At 49.1% G+C, this 20,967-nt stretch overlaps 1 protein-coding gene and 1 long non-coding RNA gene across 9 annotated transcripts in view; one reads left to right on the forward strand and one right to left on the reverse strand.

Annotated features, from left to right (window-relative positions):
• LOC140410367 (KH domain-containing, RNA-binding, signal transduction-associated protein 2-like) overlaps nucleotides 1–20,967 on the forward strand; it is an 824,701-nt gene that overhangs the window by 538,124 nt on the left and 265,610 nt on the right. For all 8 annotated transcript variants that reach the window (XR_011940630.1, XR_011940629.1, XR_011940628.1 and 5 more), the window contains one exon: nucleotides 7,615–7,801. Coding sequence is in view for 4 of the 8 variants with exons in the window: in XM_072498401.1 (XP_072354502.1) it covers nucleotides 7,615–7,801 (187 nt within the window). In the remaining 4 variants the exon portion in view is untranslated. The remainder of the gene's footprint in view (nucleotides 1–7,614; nucleotides 7,802–20,967) is intronic.
• LOC140410368 (uncharacterized) overlaps nucleotides 1–20,967 on the reverse strand; it is a 295,275-nt gene that overhangs the window by 212,895 nt on the left and 61,413 nt on the right. The window lies entirely within an intron of this gene.

Consider the following 20,967-nt stretch of genomic DNA (forward strand, 5'->3'; position numbering starts at 1 on the left):
AGCAGGTGCCTCTCACAGGCTGAAAATCCCTGCTCCACAGCATCTAAAATTCGGGAGGCATAAGCTACGGGTCTTAGCTGGTCGTGCCGTTCCTGCAGGAGCACGGCTGAAAGGGTGCGGTCTGTGGTCGCTACCTCTATGGCGTAAGGGGAAAGCGGGTCTGGAACTTGTAGTGCTGGGGCGGCTATGAGTGCCTGTTTTAGTGATTCCACAGCCTCCGTATGCTGCGGAAGCCATTCCCAGGGGGTTCCTTTCTTTAGGAGGTCTGAGAGGGGCGCTGCCTTGCTGGCGAAACCGTCAATGTGGTTTCGGCAGTAGCCAACCAGTCCTAAAAACGACCGGAGGGCTGACACGTGTTGGGGAAGGGGCAATTTAGCGATCGAGTCAATTCTTTTGTGCTCGATCTCGCGTTTGCCGTGTGTGATGATAGTACCCAAATATATCACCTTTTCTTCCAATATTTGGGCCTTTTTGGGGTTTACTTTACAGCCAATGGAGTGTAGTAACTCCAGGAGTTCGGACAGAAGCTCAATGTGCTCTTCTTGGTGTCTGTCTGCAGTAGTAGATCGTCTACATACTGTACCAGACATACGGGGCGAGAAAATTTTGCTAGTCCATTTGCCAGCTGTCGGTGGAAAATGGAGGGGGAGTTGTGGAAGCCTTGTGGCAGGCATGTCCACGTGTACTGCTGAGCTCGGAAAGTGAAGGCAAATTTGTACTGGCACGCCTTTGCCAATGGAATGGACCAGAACCCATTACTGACGTCCAAAACCGTGAAATATCGGGCATGGAGTCCCTGTTTGAGCATGGTCTCGGGACTTGTTGCAACGGTGGGGGCTGCTGCGAGGGTGACTTTATTGAGTTCCCGATAATCAATGGTTAAACGCCATGATCCGTCGGGTTTCCTTGCTGGCCAAATCGGGGCATTGTTAGTCGAGGCTACCGGTCTTAGGACGCCCTGTTCTAACAAGCTTTCTATGACCTTTAGGATTTCTCCCTCTGCTTCTAGGGGAAATCCGTATTGTTTCTGGGGTCTTGGGTCCGGTCCGGTTATCTATACGGAGCCGGTCATCCGCCCACAGTCGTGTTTATGGGTTGCAAATGCTGCCCTGTTTTTCTGCAGGACTGCCCTAACCTGTCGGTCCGTGCTGAGTGTGCTGGGGTTAAACCCAAACTCGCCTACGGCACTGATTTTGTTCATGTAGTCCCCTATATTGAGTGTTGCGGGGGCTCTAGCGGATTTCGCCATCTTCCAGACACACTGGTTGACTGGATCGAAGGAGAGGTGGTGTGAGTTCATAAAATCGATCCCTAAAATGTGCTCTGCTGTTGTGGGCAGGTCGAGTAACACTACGGGGTGCTTTGTATTAATATTTCCGATCTGGATGGGTACAGGGGTCGTGATATGCCCCTGTTGTGAGTGGCCTGTGAAGCCGCTGAGGGTGATTGTGGATGTGGTGGGCCACGTGTCCTTACCAAGGGTGGAGGAATTTAAGGTTGTGCGGGACCCTCCTGTGTCCCAGAGAAGCTCGATCGGCTGTCCCCTAACCTTTGCTGCGACTCCGGGTCGTCCTGACCTATCCCAAAGGGTATCGCAGACCCAGCTGGGGGAACCTATACAGCGTCAGTCCAATCCGGTCACGTCTCTCTGATCGGACTGGGCGCTAACGCTATGTATGGGCTCTGCCTTTTTCTTATTGGGAGTGCCGGTCTGATAGGCTCTCTGTGGTTTTTTAGGGCCATTGCATTCTCTAGCAAAATGTCCCAAGTGTCCGCAATTGTAGCACTCTTGCGGTTGGGCTGGGGGGCTGTTCTTTCCCTCGTTTACCCAGGCGGGGTTGTGAAGAGTGGATCTTACTGCCTGCACGTCTGCGGCGGCTTGGTTTTCCTCGGGGGTTCTAGCTGCTGATTTACCGTGAGCCGCTTGTTCCCAAACGCGGGACAATCTCTTGACCACCCACTTCTCATTATGAGCCTCCTCCGAGGGGTCATAATTGCTACAGGCATTCTGTCCTGCTTCCGTGGCATGGGAGATAAGGGTGCGGGTCCACTTGGCCATATTGTCTGGGGACAAATGGGCACGATCTACGTTGCCAAATACGGCTTCAAAATGAATCCACCAGCGTCCTGCGAACGCTGTGGGGTGTTCAGACTTTTTCTGTCTGCATTTATTCAGACCGTCTACGGGGTCGCCCCGGTTGTACCCGATCGCATCCAGGATCGCGGTATGCATTTCTGCAAGGGTGCCTCCTCCTACATTCTGTGGGTCGGGAAGGGCTGCTGCGACCGATGGGTCTAAGCTGAGGACCATGAGCTTTACCTGCTCTTTCTCATCCAGGCCGTACATGGTCGCCTGGTGTTTGACGGTGGCAAAGAAATGGTGTGGGTCTGAAGCTGGGAGGAACGGTGTGATTTTGGCACACGCGTCCCGTAATTGGGTCACTGTGAGGGGGGTGGAATATAAGACTTCCGCCTCGTCTGCGGTGGCGGTGCGGTGGGTTGTTACAGGGTTCATGGGAGCCTGTATTATCTGTTGTGTGGGGGGTGGGGGTGCTTTCCTCCTTTGGGCTTTTCCCTGCGCACATGCTCCCTGAACATATCTCTGCGCTGACTCTTGCAATTCTTCCCAATCAGGGCCGTCTTCCTGGTCTAAACTTTCCCCAAAGGTTTCTTGAAATCCCTTTTGGACAGAAAGCAGTGCTTTCAAGTCTGCAATCTGCTTTCGGCACTTTGCATGGTCCAAAGTACTCTGCCTTTGTTCCGTGGTTGTGGCGTGGAGCGCTCTCAAGGCTGCCTTGAGATCACTGCATTGTTTCTGGAGCGTCTCTACCTGGTTTTCTGTTTCTTTCTTTACCAGGACTGCACGCTGCAGGTCCTGATAAGCCTTTTCATATTGTGACTGGAAACTACTCAAGTGCGCCAGGCAAGATTGGTGACCCCGTTAGTCTTTTGCTGCTAATTTCCCTTTTAACTCCAGGTTCTCTTTCTCAATTTCGCATACATCGATTTTACTCATCCGATGTATGTCTTCTATTTCCTTGCGGAGCGTCCTGACGACCTCCTCTGTGCCTCGCAATTGTGCCAGACAGGACACAATTGCCATCGGCTTGCGCGCTTTTGCTAAACTCTTTCTGTGGATCGCACTCAGGTTCTCCCACCAAGTATGCCCTATACTTCCAGGACCTGAGTCGTCGTTATTGCAGAAATCCTTCCACACGGGCCATCCTTTGCCCTGCATAATTTTACGGATTTCCACTTCCCAAACGGGACACTGTCCCGCTCCTACGCTGCTGACTGGTGCAACAGCAAAATCTTCGGGGTTCATGAGGCGCTGCATCGCTTGCATTGCCTGCATGGCTCTCTCTTATCTGCTCGTTACGTTCAAATTTGGAACAGGGGGCTAAGGTGGTGTGGTAGATGCGGGTACGGCTTGCGCTAATTTCCGAAATACCAACTGCCGATAGTTTTGACGCAACAAAAAATTTATCAGTTTTGCCTTACAACCCTGTTAGTTACGCATGCATATACACACTTCCGAATTGTGAATTATTAACCAGAACCTCTTGAACACTTGTGGTTTTTTTTTTGTTTCCGATTGGATTCTAATTCAAAATGTTGGGGTTCTCCCGGAGTGGTTTTCCACTTCTAAGTCGGGTCCCGGCGGAGTCGCCAATTATGTTGCTCTTTTTAACCTTAGTCTATTTGCTCTGTTTACGTCACCTTTGCTCATGAGTCGCCAGGTATCTTTATGATACCGCCACGTGGTTCAAGTTCAGGTTATGATTAATAATACAGCACACCGCTTAGTAAGGATTAAAACAACGGTCATTTATTATATACAACAAGCAATATTAATACCCTAATACTACTATTTATATAATAAACCTATCACTACTGGCCAATACTTAACTTTAGGAAGAGCCCACCAGGTCAGGGAAACGAATGGCTTGTCCAATCAAATCTGGCCCGCGGGATTCAAAAGGCTGCTACAGGTCAGTGGCTAGGTGTCTCTACCGGATAGCGATCGCTGGATTCAAACTTACAATTGCCGGTGGCTGGTCTTGCGAAGGTCTCGAGCAGGCGAAGAGAGAGAGAGAGATCTGAACTTGGACCCTCACTTTTATAGGGCCCAGGGGCTTCCCGCCTCCCGGGGCGGCCGTTGACCCTGAGTCCCAAGTGATTGGATCTGTCCCCAATCTCTGGGGTCGATGTGTCCAATGGTGAGGCGATTCCTCGATCGGGGGGTGGTCGCTCACCTGTCTTTGTTTCGGCCACTGCAGGCGCCGACAGGTCTGGCCCGGTATTCAATTGCTAATTTGTTGCAATTGTTCCCGAGGATAGCCGATTTAACTGTGGATGTCTGAATAGATGGGCTGCAAACAGTCCTGAATGCAACTGCGAATACCTGGGTTGATGGGCTGTTGATAGCCCTGAGTATCGATCTGGGCTACCTTCCCAGAGCCGAATATGCAGAACTGTCTGCAGCTGCCTGCTTGTGTCTTCTTGGCTGCTTTTCCCAGCAGTCTTTCGGGTTAGCCGTTTTAAACTGGGTTTTGGCCAGATTAATCGGAACACAGCCATTTTACATGGCTACAGGATAAGGGGAAAACTTTTCAGGACTGAGGTGAGGAGAAATGTCTTCACCCAGAGAGTGATGAATCTGTGGAATTCACTACCACAAAAAATTGTTGAGGCGAAAACATTGTGTAATTTCTCGAAAGAATTAGATATCGCTCTTGGGGCTAAAGGGATCAAGGGATATGGGGGGGAAGGCGAGATCAAGGTATTGAACTTGATGATTAGCCATGATTATAATGAATGGTGGAGCAGACTCGAAGGGCCGAATGGCCTCCTCCTGCTTCTATTTTCAATGCATGTTTCTATGTATGTCAATGTATATATGTGTGAAGATATGTAAATGTGTATGCATATATGAGTGAGGTTGTATTAGTGTATGCATATGTGTGTGAGTGTGTGTATATGTGTATGCATCTGTATGTGTGTGTACATGTGTGACTGTCTGTATATGTGTATCGATATATATATGCATTTCTGTAGGCATATATTTGTTGATTTATGTGTGACTGTGTATAATAATATCTGTGAGGGTATGTAAATGTGTGTGCATATATGTGTGAGGGTATATATATGTGTGTGCATTTGTCTGTGTGAGTGTGTGTTTGTAGAATCCCTACAGTGCAGAAGGAGTTCATTCAGCCCATCAAGGTTGCGCCTACCCTCTGAGAGTCCTGTGTGAGCAAGATCACTTTGAGTCATTTAGGGAAATGTGATTTGTGCAGTTTTAATCCTTTTGGTCATTGATATTTATAAATCTTGTGGTTGGGGAGGGGAGTGATTTTTGTCACACCCACCCCATCTCGTTTATGAAGAAGACGTGTGGAGCTGGGCTGGGCGAAGGGTGGATGGATATAGTTCATAGGGTTAGTTCTGTCTTCACTATGATTGAGGATAACTCCCCCATTTAGAGCTAATCCATTTCGGGTTTTTCTTTTGGATTTGTATATTCTTTGAATTAAGAATCCGCGTCTTCCTCCTTCTGTGGCCTGGGCAGAGTTTGTACCCTGGTGAAGACTGGGTTCCGTCTGACTCCTTCCTGAGGTGGTTTTTCCTTTCCTCTATGTGGATCTTTCTTCGTGTTCCTCCCCCGGGCCATTGTGGTGGTTGAGTTGTTGAGGAGGGAGGTTGCTCTAGACCTTTCTGTGATGGTGGTCGCTTTGAGTTGGGCTGGGTCTCTCCTCTTTGGGCGTTCTTTTCTCCTTTTCTTCTCTTCAACTGGGTGAGCATTGTGTTGGCTCTTATCCTGCCTGTTCTCCTCTTCACTGATGGGTGTTGTCCTCTGGTGGGCTAGCTCGGGTTGGTCTAGTTTTTTTTCATTCTCCTTCCCCTTCTCTATCTTAGAGGCTTGACCATAGTCTGAACATGTTGTTATTGTTGCCGCTCCTCTCTTCCTCTCCATTCTTTATAATTGTAGTTCTGCCCAGGGCCTGTTTTGGGGGTTTTATTGCGTTATAGAACATAGAACATAGAACAATACAGCGCAGTACAGGCCCTTCAGCCCACGATGTTGCACCGAAACAAAAGCCATCTAACCTACACTATGCCATTATCATCCATATGTTTATCCAATAAACTTTTACATGCCCTCAATGTTGGCGAGTTCACTACTGTAGCAGGTAGGGCATTCCACGGCCTCACTACTCTTTGCGTAAAGAACCTACCTCTGACCTCGGTCCTATATCTATTACCCCTCAGTTTAAAGTTATGTCCCCTCGTGCCAGCCATATCCATCCGCGGGAGAAGGCTCTCACTGTCCACCCTATCCAACCCCCTGATCATTTTGTATGCCTCTATTAAGTCTCCTCTTAACCTTCTTCTCTCCAACGAAAACAACCTCAAGTCCATCAGCCTTTCCTCATAAGATTTTCCCTCCATACCAGGCAACATCCTGGTAAATCTCCTCTGCACCCGCTCCAAAGCCTCCACGTCCTTCCTATAATGCGGTGACCAGAACTGTACGCAATACTCCAAATGCGGCCGTACCAGAGTTCTGTACAGCTGCAACATGACCTCCCGACTCCGGAACTCAATCCCTCTACCAATAAAGGCCAACACTCCATAGGCCTTCTTCACAACCCTATCAACCTGGGTGGCAACTTTCAGGGATCTATGTACATGGACACCTAGATCCCTCTGCTCATCCACACTTTCAAGAACTTTACCATTAGCCAAATATTCCGCATTCCTGTTATTCCTTCCAAAGTGAATCACCTCACACTTCTCTACATTAAACTCCATTTGCCACCTCTCAGCCCAGCTCTGCAGCTTATCTATATCCCTCTGTAACCTGCTACATCCTTCCACACTATCGACAACACCACCGACTTTAGTATCGTCTGCAAATTTACTCACCCACCCTTCTGCGCCTTCCTCTAGGTCATTGATAAAAATGACAAACAGCAACGGCCCCAGAACAGATCCTTGTGGTACTCCACTTGTGACTGTACTCCATTCTGAACATTTCCCATCAACCACCACCATGTAGTCTGCATGTATCTCCCCGCAGACCTGGGGTCTTTGTCTATTTTCTTTTGTTTTTGTAAGAGTCGGTCTGATGAATCCGTTCCTGCCTCCTACATGGGTGCAGGTGGTCTTAAATCCATAAAGGGAAGGCCGTGTTGGGTCATTAGTGCCGTTGGCACTGCTGGAGTTAAGGAAGATGTACGTTGGTGCGCACCCTATTCCGGGATGGGAAGTTTATCCTGATCTCCCATTAGGATTGCAGGGCTGTGCGGTGTGAGAGGGTGCACACCATTTTGACATGCTGTTATGTTTTGATGATCTGATCCTGTTTCTCCCTCGGTGTCTGGTGGGGCGACATGGGTGTCTATCTGTTTAATAATGGTTTACACCAGTTGTGATGTCTTTCTCCTGATCCACGCTGTGCTGTTGTAGGTCATGCCGTTACTGTTTTTTACCCTGCCTTGCTTTTGGTGATGTATTATGCTGTAACTTTGTTGCGTTATATTATAGAATGTAGAATCACAAGAAACATACTTATTAAAATAAAATGTCAACTCTTCTGCATTCTTTCAGGGGACGGGCCAGTGCCCTCCTTCCAGGACGAGGAATTCCAGTGCCCAGAGGGACACACGTTGCACGCGGGGCACCCTCTCTATCCCATCCAGTGAGGGGTACTCCAGCGCCACGCAGCAGAGGAGGACCCGGGGCATCTGGCTATCGACCTCCACCTCCACCAGAAGAAGATACTTATGATGAATATGTGAGTACTGCCCTTGGCAGTTCCAATACAATATTGAAAACAAATATGTCAAAGGACAGTGTGGTTCGATGGTTAAATATATTTACTGCCCATTGTGGAGGTACCTTGTAGGTAGGCCTAATTCCTGGTCTATCCTGAATTAGCTAGCGTCAGTAAAGAATCAGTAAGTGGATGTTATTGGGTTCAATGCACCCACGTTAAGAGGGCAGCCGGGGTTCCTTCTCTTCATCATTCCAAAAACCACTGTTGGAGAGTGTACATGTGTCAATGACAGGAACTCGTACGCATGTGATTGCCAGGAACATGTACATGTGTGAACACTAAGGGCATGTAGGGGGCGATTCTCCAAAATGGAGACAAGTGTTCGCGCCGTCGTGAACGCCGTTGCGTTTCGCGACGGCATGAAACGGGCATGGGGACAACCGATTCTGTCCCCCACAGGGGGCCAGCACAGCGCTGGAGCGGTTCACGCCACTCCAGCCTCCCTTCCCGGTGCCAAATGGGCGCCGCGCCAACCTGCGAATGCGCGAGGGACTTCTTCAGCGCGCCGGCCCCGACACAACATGGCGTGGGGATTCAGGGGCCGACTGCGCAACAAAGTAGGCCCCGGGGGGGGGGAAGAGGCCGGCTCGCCGATCAGTGGGCCCCGATCGCGGACCAGACCCCATCGGAGGCCCCCCCGGTGAAGGAGCGCTTTTCCCTGCCCTACAGGCCGCCCCCCCGACCCTTCGCACCGAGTTCCCGCCGGCAGCGACCAGGGATGAACGGCGCCAGCAGGACTTTGTCGTATCCATGCGGCCGCTCGGCCCACCCAGGCCGGAGAATCAGCGGCCACGCCGATTACAGCAGCCCGCGGCCGGCGCCGCCTCAAACGTCCCCGTAGACTTGTCAATGACAGGAACTCATACACATGTGATCACCAGGAAGATGTTAATGTGTGAACACTAATAGCATGTTCACATGTGAAGCCAGTGTCCCTTTCACATGTGAAGACCAGAAATATTTAACAAGAAGCATTGACATGGAATAAACCAGTTGAGGGCAGGACTGCGCTCCATTGGGATGCCCTTGAAACTAAAGTTACCATTCGCCGTTTAAAATTGCGTGACTTCCTGCCTGCCTGGACAGGGTAGCAGTTGGGAGGCATATGGCACATGAAAGGAAACAGTGGAGAACTGAACTTTTACAATAGTTTTCTTACAACTCATGGCTGTGCCTTCGATATTTCTGTTGTTTTAAGCGGCTGATACACTTCAGGAAATGGTCCTGAGCGCCTCTATTCAGGTATTGTTATATTACAATCCAACAGCCTGGAATGTCATAGTAACATCCCCTTAAGAACTGAACTGGATATGTTGCTTTTATCTGTGTCCCACGCAGGCCTGTAATCTTTTGATTGGTGGATTGATAATACTTTACTGAAATGGGGTTGTATCATTTTTCACACAGCAACACATATCAAATGCTATTTGATATGAAATTACTTCACTTGGCTTCAAACTGTTGCCCACCAATAAGAAAAATAACAAACTACATTGCCTTGACCTGAGTTAGCAGGGTGGCTAACGTTCGGCTTTTGGTCAGAGCAGCCCATGCTTCTCAGAGTGAATAAAGTGAATGAATCTTCCATCTTTCCTCCAGCAGTCAATTCTAGCTGAATAATTTCAAACATGTGTTCTGAGGGATGAGAAGCTGTGTCTCCTGTTTCCATAGAATCGCCACAGTGCAGAAGGAGGCCCATCGGGTCTGCACCGGCATTTCGAAAGAGCACCCCACCTAACCTTCACATCTCTGGACACTAAGGGGCAATTTGTCATGGTCAATCCATTTAACCTGCACATCTTTGGACTGTGGGAGGAAACCGGAGCACATGGAGGAAACCCACGCAGATACGGGGAGCAATTGCAAACTCCACACAGACAGCCACCCGAGGCCGGAATTGAACCCGGCTCCCTGGCGCTGGGAGGCAGCAGTGCTAACCACTGTGCCACAGTTTCCTAGTGCATGACTTGCAAAAGGTTCGTATGCAGGTGCAGCAAGTAATTAGCTTCGCTAATTGAATGTTACCATTTATTGCGAAGGGAATCGAATTCAAGTGTGCGAGGTTATGCTTTTGTTATAAAGGACATTAGTGAGACCACTGTACTGTTAACAGTGTTGGTCACCTTATTTAATAAAATATAAATGTTTTGGAAGCAGTTCAGAGAAGATTTACCAGCCTATTACCTGGAATGGTCGGGTTTTTTTACGAGGAAAGGTTGGACAGGCTGGGCTTGTACCCACTGGAGTTTAGACGAGTAAGAGGCGGCTTGATTAAAACATACAAGATCCTGAGGGGTATTGACAGGGTGGATGTGGAGAGGATGTTTCCTCTTGTAGGAGAATCTAGAACCAGGCGTCACTGTTTTAAAAAAATAAGAGTTTGCTCTTTTAAGACAGAGACGAGGAAACATTTTTTCTCAAGAGGGTGTGAGACTTTGGAACTCTCTTCGTCAAAAGGCAGTTGCAGAGGCTTTGGATTTTCCTAAGGCGGAAGCAGAAAGATGCTTGATTAACAAGGGGGCGAAAGGTTGTCGGAGGTGGGCAGGAATGTGGGGTTGAGATTACAATCAGATCAGTCATGGTCTTGTTGAACGGTGCGGCAGTCTCGAGGGGCCTACTCTGCTCCTAATGTGTATGTTTGAATGTTCATGTTTTATTTCCCATCTCTTAGTTAATTCTTGGTCATGGAAAGTTGAGGATCTGCCCTCATGATTTCTTTGCCATTCTGTGATTCATCAGTACCCCCCCCCCCCCCCCAACTAATAAAACCACCCAGCACACACATCCAAACCATACTTGTACAAGCACACAGACACACAGGATTCTCAACACGTATCCTATTCTGAGTTCATGAGTGGGCTGGTTGGACACAAGTAGTCCAAGTTTTGCAAACTGCGCTGCTTGGCATCATGAGCTGGCTAGCCGAGAACCCCCAGCTTCCAACTCATAAACCCCTCTGACTTCTGAACATTGAATTTAGTTCTTTAACTCCTTTGTCAGCAGCTCCTGTGTATCACTGTAAGGTAACAACTCATCCCTAACAAATCCCTGGAAAGATCAGCTGAGTGGAGATCCAGTCCAAAAACGTCCCCCACTTTCTCCTCTGCTTTGCACAGAGGAAGTTTCCGTTCACTGACACAAAGGAAAGGAAAGTCAGCTGCATGGTTTCGCCAAACCACCCACTGTCCCACTTCCAATCTCCTCATCCACTGAGAGAAAGCAAGAAAAATGGACTGAACCAAGGACTCAGCTGAAAGAAGCAGGTGAGCCCCTGGGCAGGGGACTTCGAGGTGACAATTATTGTGGGACAGGTGGCTGTAGGTTTTTTGGTTGGGTCACAATATCAGCAATGACAGGGCCGATTCGGGATCAGGAAGCTGGAACTGATGATGGTCGTGATGTCAGATGTGACCCTCCCAGAGGCGGTCAATTAAGAAACCATCCCCCCCCCGAGCCCCATCCAATTAGGGCCAGGTTTCCAGCTTCAGGATGTTCAATCAGCGAGGTCTGTAGGTATCTGTGTGTGGGGGGGGGTCACTGGCCACCTGATTAATGCGGACGATGCAGAGGGACCAGCAATAGGGCCAGCAGCAGTGTCACCTAGGCAGTAATGTAATGGCTGCCATTGCTGCAGGTACAATATTAGTGGAGACATTAGTGCCCACGAAATGGTTGTAACACCATAAGGTCTACTCAAGGAGACATGAATATTGGGGACTACTTCTGGAAAATGAATAAAAGGCCTCAGAGACCTTGTAGCTGATACATTGTGCTGTGAAGCTGCCTCCAATGCATTGCTCAGCTCCTGACAGGAAATAACTGAAAGAACTCCAATGATCTAGTCTGTCTTTGCCACAGCAAACTCAATGCTGGAGAAAAAGAGAACTATTTGGTGGGTTTTCTAATTGATTCGGGGGATGTGGGCCTCACTGGCAAGGCCAGCAAACTTGCTTCCTTCATGAAAATGATTGATTGGGGCCTGAAATGCCAGCCTGCCACCCGAGAGCTGGCGGGGCTGCTGATTCCACTGGCACCCGTGTCCCTGGGAAATTCCTCCAGAGCTGGGAGTACGTTGATGCAGCGTTCCCCTATTTTCCCGACCCCAACCATATCCTCGGACCAAGAAAATCCCAGCCAAGTGAATCTGATCTTTGTAACTCGCTCAGAGCCAGGAACTGCAAATGGATGAGTGGGGGCGGATAACAATGATGTTGAAATGAGTCGGAAGCTAATGGTGCAATTGAAAGAAAAGAACCTTGAAAGAGAAATCTTATTGTGTCGACAAGGTTGCGATTTGATAATGTGAAAAGCAAGGTAATAAGGTTTTCCTTTGCTGAAGTACACATTACAATGACAGAATTTCCATTTGAAATCAGGTGCACATTTTCTCAAGGCCAATTAGGGATTGGCAACAAAGGCCAGCCTTGCCAATGATGCTCACATCCCATGAATGGATAAATAAAAACAGAAAGTCCTGGGAAAACGCAGCAGGTCTGGCAAATTCTGTACAGCGAGAAACAAGGAGGACATAGGATTTCGGAACAAGAGTAGGCTATCCTTTTTTTAATGAATTTAAAGTACCCAATTCTTTTTTTCTAATTAAGCGGCAATTTAGCATGGCTAATCCACCTACCCTGCATATGTTTGGATTGTGGGGATGAAATTCACACACACACTGGGAGAATGTGCAAACTCCACACGGACACTGACCCGGGACCGGGATTCAACCGGGTCCACAGTGCCGTGAGGGAGCAGTGCTAACCACTGCGCCACCATGCCGCCCAAGAGTAGGCCATCCTGTGGCCCTTTGAGCCTGCTCCATGTTGCCCCTGGTTATTGTATACACAATGACATTGGTCCCCAATGCAACAAAGGACCTGCAGCATTTGACATTTGAACTTAGGTCATGGCTGATCTTATTGTGGCCTTAACTCCACTTTCCTGTTGATTAATAGTGTAGATGGGTTTTAGAGTGGTTTCACAGGTCGGCACAATATCGAGGGCCCAAGGGCCTGTACTGCGCTGTAATGTTCTATGTTCTATGTTCAATCCCGCACAAACATTGACCTCCTTGCCTATCAAAAATCTAACTCTGCCTTGAAGAAATTCAATGACCCAGCCTCCACTGCTCTCTGGGGAAGAAAATTCCACAAACTCACAAACCCTCTCAGAGAAAAAACTTCCACTCATCTCAGTTTTAAAAGGGAGGCCTCTTATTCTTAAACTGTGTTCTCCAGTTCTGGACTGAAAAGTGAAAACATCCTCCCGGTATCCAGCCGATCAAATCCCCTCTGTATCGGGGCTGGATTCGCCGTTTTTGAGACGAAGTGCAGAGGAACTGGGGAGGAACTCACACAGGCAAGGCCACGCAACCCCGGGCCCGATTCCCAGCACAGGCAGAAATATCAGCCCGGCACCTTGGCACTTCCAGACTGGCAGTCCCACCCGGGCACTCTGGCAGTGTTAGGCTGGCACCCGGGTGGCAATGCCAGGGTTCCAAGGTGCCAGGCTGGCATCAGCAGTGACAGGGTGCCACCCAGCCCAGATGATGACCACCCAGGGGCCTCCAATCACCAGGGAGACTCTCCCAGGTACCATTCCGCCTAGTACCCGTTTATGGGGACCAGTACTGAACGCGTCCGACTGGGGTCTGCTCGGCGAGGCCGGTCGATGCCAGGTGGCTGTTAGATCTGACAGCAGCACAGCTAAGTGGGTTCTTAAACTGACTCAGCCGTGCAAGATTGGGTCCTGCCAGTTGTGGGCGAGATCCAGATCACAACGTCTCGCAAGATTGGATAAAATCTTGCAAAACGGCCAAATGGAATCCTGCGGGAGACCTCTTCCAGGATCGACCGGCCACGTCCTGCCCCAGTTCCAGCGGGATGTGGCCGATAGATCAAGCCCATCTGTTTCCCTGTCCCATGCTGCTAGGCCTGTTCAGTTTCAGCACTTTCGGTTTTTATTTCAGATTTCCAACATTCAGATATCCAAATGGCAGAAGCAAATGTGATTCTGTGAATTTAAATGAACAGGGTAACAAGCTTGGGGGACCATGTGGCTTATTTTTCTCCTTGAAGAGAGGTGGTGGTGAACTGCGTTCTTGAACCACTGCAGTTATACGAGCACAAGGAGAAGAATAAGCCACATGGTCCCCCGAGCTTGTTACCCTGTTCATTTAAATTCACAGAATCACATTTGCTTCTTTTGTAAATCTGGAATACTCTCCACCTATCTGAATGCGTGCAGCTCCAACAACACTCAAGAAGCTCAACACCATCCAGGACAACACACCTCATTTGATTTCCCCCCCCTTCCACAAACATTCAATCCCTCCACCACCGACAAACAGTGGGAGCCGTGTGTACCATCTACAAGGTGCATTGCAGGAACTCACCAAGGCTCCTTAGGCAGCACCTTACAAATCATTGACCACTGCCATCAAGAAGGACAAGCGCAGCAGATATATGGGAACACCATCATCGAAAACATTCCCCTCCAAGCCACTCACCATCCTGACTTGGAAATACATCACCGTTCCTTCACTGTTGCTGGGTCAAAATCCTGGAACTCACTCCCCTATAGCACTGTGAGTGTTCCTACACCTCAGGAACTGCAATGATTCAAGAAGGTAGCTCACCACCACCTTCTCGAGGGCAACTAGGGATGGGCAATAAATGTTGGTATAACCAGTGACATCCACATCCCGTAAAATGAATAAGATTTTTTTCTTTTTAAATCACTTCAAATCTGTGCCCTGCCGTTCTTGATCCTTTTGAAGGGGAACAATTTCTCCCTATCTACTCTGTCCTGCCCCTCATGATTTTGAACATCTCTATCAAATCTCCTCTCAGCCTTCTTCTCTCCAAGGGTAATCGTCCCAACCTCTCCAATCTATCGTCATAACTGAAGTTCCTCATCCCTGGAACTCTTCTTGTAAACCTCTTCTGTACTCTCTCCAATGCGTTCACATCCTTCCTATAGTGTAGCGCCCAGAGCTGTACACAATATTCCAGCTGAGGTCCAACTAGTGTCTTGTATACGTTCACCATAGCCTCCTTGCTCTTACACTCTGTGCCTGTATTAATAAAGCCCAGGATACTCTATGCTTCATTAACTGCTCTCTCCACCCGTCCTGCCATTTTCAATACATAAAGGTACCTCTGTTCCTGCACCCCTTTAAGAATTTTACCCCGTATTTAATATTGTCTCTCCATGTTCTTCCTACCAAAATGTATCACCTCACATTTCTCCGCATTTCAAAATTATGTTTAACCTGTACTTTAGCTCTATTTACCTATCTTATTTTAGTCACCCAATCCAAAGATGTGCAGGTTAGGTGCATTGGCCATCCTAAATTACGCCTAAATGTCCAAAGATTAGGTGGGTTATGGGGATAGGGCAGGGGAGTGTGTCTCGGTAGGGTGCTCTTTCAGAGAGTCGGTGCAGACTTGATGGGCCAAATGGCCTCCTTCTGCACTATAGGGATGCTATGATTCTTTTAATATCCCTGCCTAAAAATATATTTCAGGGTGCTAAATGGGCTCCCACAGGGCAGTTTAGTTAGAAGTTACAGGATTTTGAGCGATCAAAAGTGAAGGAAGGATGATATATTTCCAAGTCAGGATGGTGTGTATTGGTGGGGAACTTACAGCTGGTGGTGTCCCTAAGCATTTGTTACCCTTGTCCTTCTGCATGGTATAGTGGCAGGTTTGGAAGGTGCTGTTGAAGGAGCCTTGGTTAGTCACTGCAGTGCATCTTGTAGATAGAACATAGAACATATAACAGTACAGCACAGAAAAGGCCCTTCGGCCCTCGATGTTGTGCCGAGCATTATCAGAAACCAAGATCAAGCTATCCCACTCCCTGTCATTCTGGAGTGCTCCATGTGCCTATCCAATAACTGCTTGAAAGTTCCTAAAGTGTCCGACTCCACTATCACAGCAGGCAGTCCATTCCACACCCTAACCACTCTCGGAGTAAAGAACCTACCTCGGACATCCCTCCTATAACTCCCGCTCTGAATCTTATAGTTATGCCCCCTTGTAACAGCTACATCCACCCAAGGAGATAGTCTCTGAACGTCCATTCTATTTATCCCCCTCATTATCTTATAAACCTCTATTAAGTCGCCTCTCATCCTCCTCCGCTCCAAAGTGAAAAGCCCTAGCTCCCTCAACCTTTCCTCATAAGACCTATCCTGCAAACCAGGCAAAATCCTGGTAAATCTCCTTTGCACCCTTTCCAATGCTTCCACATCCTTCCTATAATGAGGTGACCAGAACGGCACACAATGCTCCAAATGTGGTCTCAGCAGGGTCATGTATAGTTGCAGCATAACCCCGCGGCTCTTAAACTCAAGCCCCCGTTAATAAACGCTAACACACTATAAGCCTTCTTCACGGCTCTATCCACTTGAGTGGCAACCTTCAGAGATCTGTGGACATGAACCTCAAGATCTCTCTGTTCCTCCACATTCCTCAGAACCCTGCCATTGACCCTGTAATCCGCATTCAAATTGTTTCTACCAAAATGAATCACCTAGCACTTATAAGGGTTAAACTCCATCTGCCATTTTTCGGCCCAGCTCTGCATCCTATCAATGTCTCTTTGCAGCCTACAGCAGCCCTCCACCTCATCCACTACTCCACCAATCTTCGTGTCATCAGCAAATTTACTGACCCACCCTTCAGCCCCCTCCTCCAGGTCATTGATAAAAATCACAAATAGCAGAGGACCCAGCACTGATCCCTGTGGTACACCGTTGGTAACTGGTCTCCAGTCTGAACATTTTCCATCCACCACCACTCTCTGTCTTCTATGTGATAGCCAGTTACTTATTCAATTGGCCAAATTTCCCTCTATCCCACACCACCTTACTTTCTTCATGAGCCGACCATGGGGAACCTTATCAAATGCCTTCCTAAAATCCATGTATACGGCATCAACTGCTCTACCTTCATCTACACACTTAGTTACCTCCTCGAAGAATTCAATCAAATTTGTGAGGCAAGATCTACCCTTCACGAATCCATGTTGACTATCCCGGATTAAGCTGCATCTTTCCAAATGGTCATAAATCCTATCCTTCAGGACCTTTTCCATTATCTTCCCGATCACCGAAGTAAGACTAACTGGCCTATAATTACCAGGGTCATTCCTATTCCCTTTCTTGAACAGAGGAACAACATTCGCCACTCCCCAGTCCTCTGGCACTATCCCCGTGGACAGCGAGGACCCAAAGATCAAAGCCAAAGGCTCTGCAATCTCATCCCTTGCCTCCCAAAGAATCCTTGGGTATATCCCATCTGGCCAGGGGACTTGTCGACCCTCAGGTTTTTCAAAATTGCTAATACATCCTTGCTCAGAACTTCCTCCCGCCTACCCGCCTGAATCACACTCTCATCCTCAGAAACATGGCCCCTCTCCTTTGTGAACACTGAAGAAAAGTATTCATTCAACGCCTCTCCTATTTCTTCTGACTCCATGCACAAGTTCCCACTACTGTCCTTGACCGGCCCTACCCTCACCCTGGTCATTCTTTTATTTCTCACATAAGAGTAAAAAGCCTTGGGGTTTTCCTTGATCCGACCCGCCAAGGACTTCTCATGCCCCCTCCTAGTTCTCCTAGGGCCTTTTTTCAGCTAATTCCTTGCTACCTTGTAACCCTCAAGCGATCTGAACCTTGTTTTCTCATCCTTACATACTCTTCGTCTTTCCTCTTGACAAGACATTCAACCTCTTTTGTGAACCATGGTTCCCTCGCATGGCCATTTCCTCCCTGCCTTACAGGGACATACCTATCAAGGACACGCAATATTTGTTCCTTGAAGAAGCTCCACTTTTCATTTGTGCCTTTCCCTGACAGTTTCTGTTCCCATCTTATGCTCCCTAATTTTGCCTAATCGCATCATAATTACCCCTCCCCAATTATAAACCTTGCCCTGCCGTATGGCCCTATCCCTCTCCATTGCAATAGTGAAAGACACTGAATTGTGGTCACTATCTCCAAAGTGCTCTCCCACTAACAAATCTAACACTTGGCCCGGTTCATTACCAGTACCAAATCCAATGTGGCCCCCCCTCTTGTCGGCCTATCCACATATTGTGTCAGGAAACCCTCCTGCACACACTGTACAAACACTGCCCCATCCGAACTGTTCGACCTATAGAGGTTCCAATCAATATTTGGAAAGTTAAAGTCACCCATGACAACCACCCTGAGACCTCCACACCTATCCATAATCTGTTTTGCAATTTCTTCCTCCACATCTCTATTTCTATTTGGGGGCCAATAGAAAACTCCTAACAATGTGACCGCTCCATTCCTATTTCTAACCTCGGCCCATATTACCTCAGTAGGCAAATCCCCTTCAAACTGCCTTTCTGCAGCCGTTAAACGATCCTTGATTAACAATGCTACTCCTCCACCTTATTTACCACTTTCCCTACTCTTACTGAAAATCGATACCCTGGAACTTCCAACAACCATTCCTGTCCCTGTTCTAACCATGGGCGAAATTCTCCGACCCCCCGCCGGGTCGGAGAAACGCCGGGGGCTGGCGTGAATCCCGCCCCCGCCGGTTGCCGAAGTCTCCGGCACCGGATATTCGGCGGGGGCGGGAATCGCGCCGCGCCGGTTGGCGGGCCCCCCCCGCGCGATTCTCCGGCCCGAATGGGCCGAGGTCCCGCCGCTAAAATGCCTGTCCCGCCGGCGTAAATTAAACCACCTACCTCAGCGGCGGGACAAGGCGGCGCGGGCGGGCTCCGGGGTCCTGGGGGGGGCGCGGGGGCGATCTGGCCCCGGGGGGTGCCCCCTCGGTGGCCTGGCCCGCGATCGGGGCCCACCGATCCGCGGGGGGGCCTGTGCCGTGGGGGCACTCTTTCCCTTCCGCCACGGTCTCCACCATGGCGGAGGCGGAAGAGACTCCCTCCACTGCGCATGCACGGGGATGCCGTGAGTGGCTGCTGACGCTCCCGCGGATGCGCCGCCCGGAGATGTCATTTCCGCGCCAGCTGGCGGGGCACCAAAGGCCTTTTCCGCCAGCTGGCGGGGCAGAAATCCGTCCGCCGACGACCGAGCCCGTCAAGGTTGGGGCTCGGCCCCCAAAGATGTGGAGCATTCCGCACCTTTGGGGCGGCGCGATGCCCGTCTGATTTGCGCCGTTTGGGGCGCCAGTCGGCGGACATCGCGACGTTTCCGGAGAATTTCGCCCCATGTCTCTGTAATGGCCACAACATTGTAGTCCCAAGTACCAATCGACGCTCCAAGTTCACCTACCTTATTCCGGATGCTCCTTGCATTGAAGTAGACACACTTCAACCCACCTTTCTGTCTGCCGGTACACTCCTGTGACCTTGATACCCTCCTCAGTACCTTATTACTCTCGACACTGGCTTCTGGAACACAGCTCGTTTCCCCAGCCCCCTGACAAATTAATTTCAAACCCCCCGAAGAGCCGTAGCAAATTTCCCTCCCAGGATATTGGTGCCCCTCTGGTTCAGGTGCAAGCCGTCCTGTCTGTACAGGTCCCACCTTCCCCAGAATGTGCTCCATATTATCCAAGTAACTGAAACCCTCCCTCCTACACCATCCCTGTAGCCACGTGTTTATCTGCACTCTCTCCCTATTCCTCACCTCACTAGCACGTGGCACCGGCAACAAACCAGAGATGACAACATGGTTTGTCCTGGCTCTCAGCTTCCACCCTAGCTCCCTAAATTCCTGTTTTAAATCCCCGTCCCTTCTCTTACCTATGTCGTTGGTACCGATGTGTACCACGACTTATGACTGCTCCCCCTCCCCTTTAAGGATTCTGAAAACACGGTCCGAGACGTCATGGACCCTAGCACCCGGGAGGCAACATACCATCCGTGAGTCTCTTTCGCTGCCACAGAACCATCTATCTGTCCCTCTAACTATCAAGTCCCCAATAACTATTGCTCTCCTGCTCTCCCTCCTTCCCTTCTGAGCCACAGGGACACAATAGTACACACTGCTGCCACTGTGGACTGGTGGTGGAGGAAGTTATTATTGAAGATGGTGGATGGGATGCCAATCAAGCGGGCTACGTCCAAGAAGGTGTTGAGCTTCTTGAGTGTTGTTGGATCTGCACTCATCCAGGCCGGTGGAGTGTATTCTATTACACTCCTGACTTGTACTTTGCAGATTGTGGACAAGGTTTGAGGAGGCAAGAGGTGAGATATTTGAATTTCCAGCCTCTAGTAGGCCCGGCACCAATGGAAGCAAACCGGGAATAGATGTAAAATAGGCTGGCAGTTTGCCATCACCTACTTTATAATATTGCACAAAGATCTGCCTCCCCCCCCCCCCCCCCCCCCCACCCCCTGCCCCTTACCCTGACTGAATCAACATCACAATGCCAAATTATCTTGTAGTTTACTTCATTTGTGGGTTTTAGAATGGGACAAATTAACTGACCTGTTTCTCCACATTCCATCAATGGTGACAATTCAAAGGTAATTCATTAGCCACGGAACACCTCACGTTGCCCTGAGGATGTGGAAGGCGCTATCAAAATTCAAGTCCTTCCATTTCTATCACAGGCTTCCAAAGCACTGCTCATCTGTATGCATTTCAGCATTCAGTTGCTGCTGTTATGTGGGTGAATACTGCATTCATTTTATTCATGGCATGTTCCCACCATCAGCAGAGATATGAATGGCCAATGATCTGTTTTGAATGTTAACTGAGCAGGATAGAAATAGACCACCACACACGTTTTCAGATTGTGCACTGATGCCTTTAGCTCTGTCTAAAGCACTGAAATCAACAGACAAAATCTCTGGTTTAACGTCTCAACGACAGGAAAGCAATTCTGACAATGTACTACCCTGGACTGTATTGAAGTGTCAGTTTAGATAATGAATTCCAAGACCCTGAGCAAGGCTTGAATCGACCATCTTCCAACTGGCCCACACACTAATTGTCCTGTGATCATATCATGCAACAGGGCTCTTAGTCTGTCAGGGTCTCCGTCTCTGCTGCGGCGCCTGCAGCTTCTGCCAGAGTGGGACCAGCAGAATTGACGCAGATCCCACCGGACATTCCACAGTTAGCCTAGTCCAAACATGTTGACTGAGTCTGTGCACTATTACCATGGGAG

This window comes from Scyliorhinus torazame, chromosome 4, assembly GCF_047496885.1.
Source record: "Scyliorhinus torazame isolate Kashiwa2021f chromosome 4, sScyTor2.1, whole genome shotgun sequence".
Taxonomy (NCBI): Eukaryota; Metazoa; Chordata; class Chondrichthyes; order Carcharhiniformes; family Scyliorhinidae; genus Scyliorhinus; species Scyliorhinus torazame.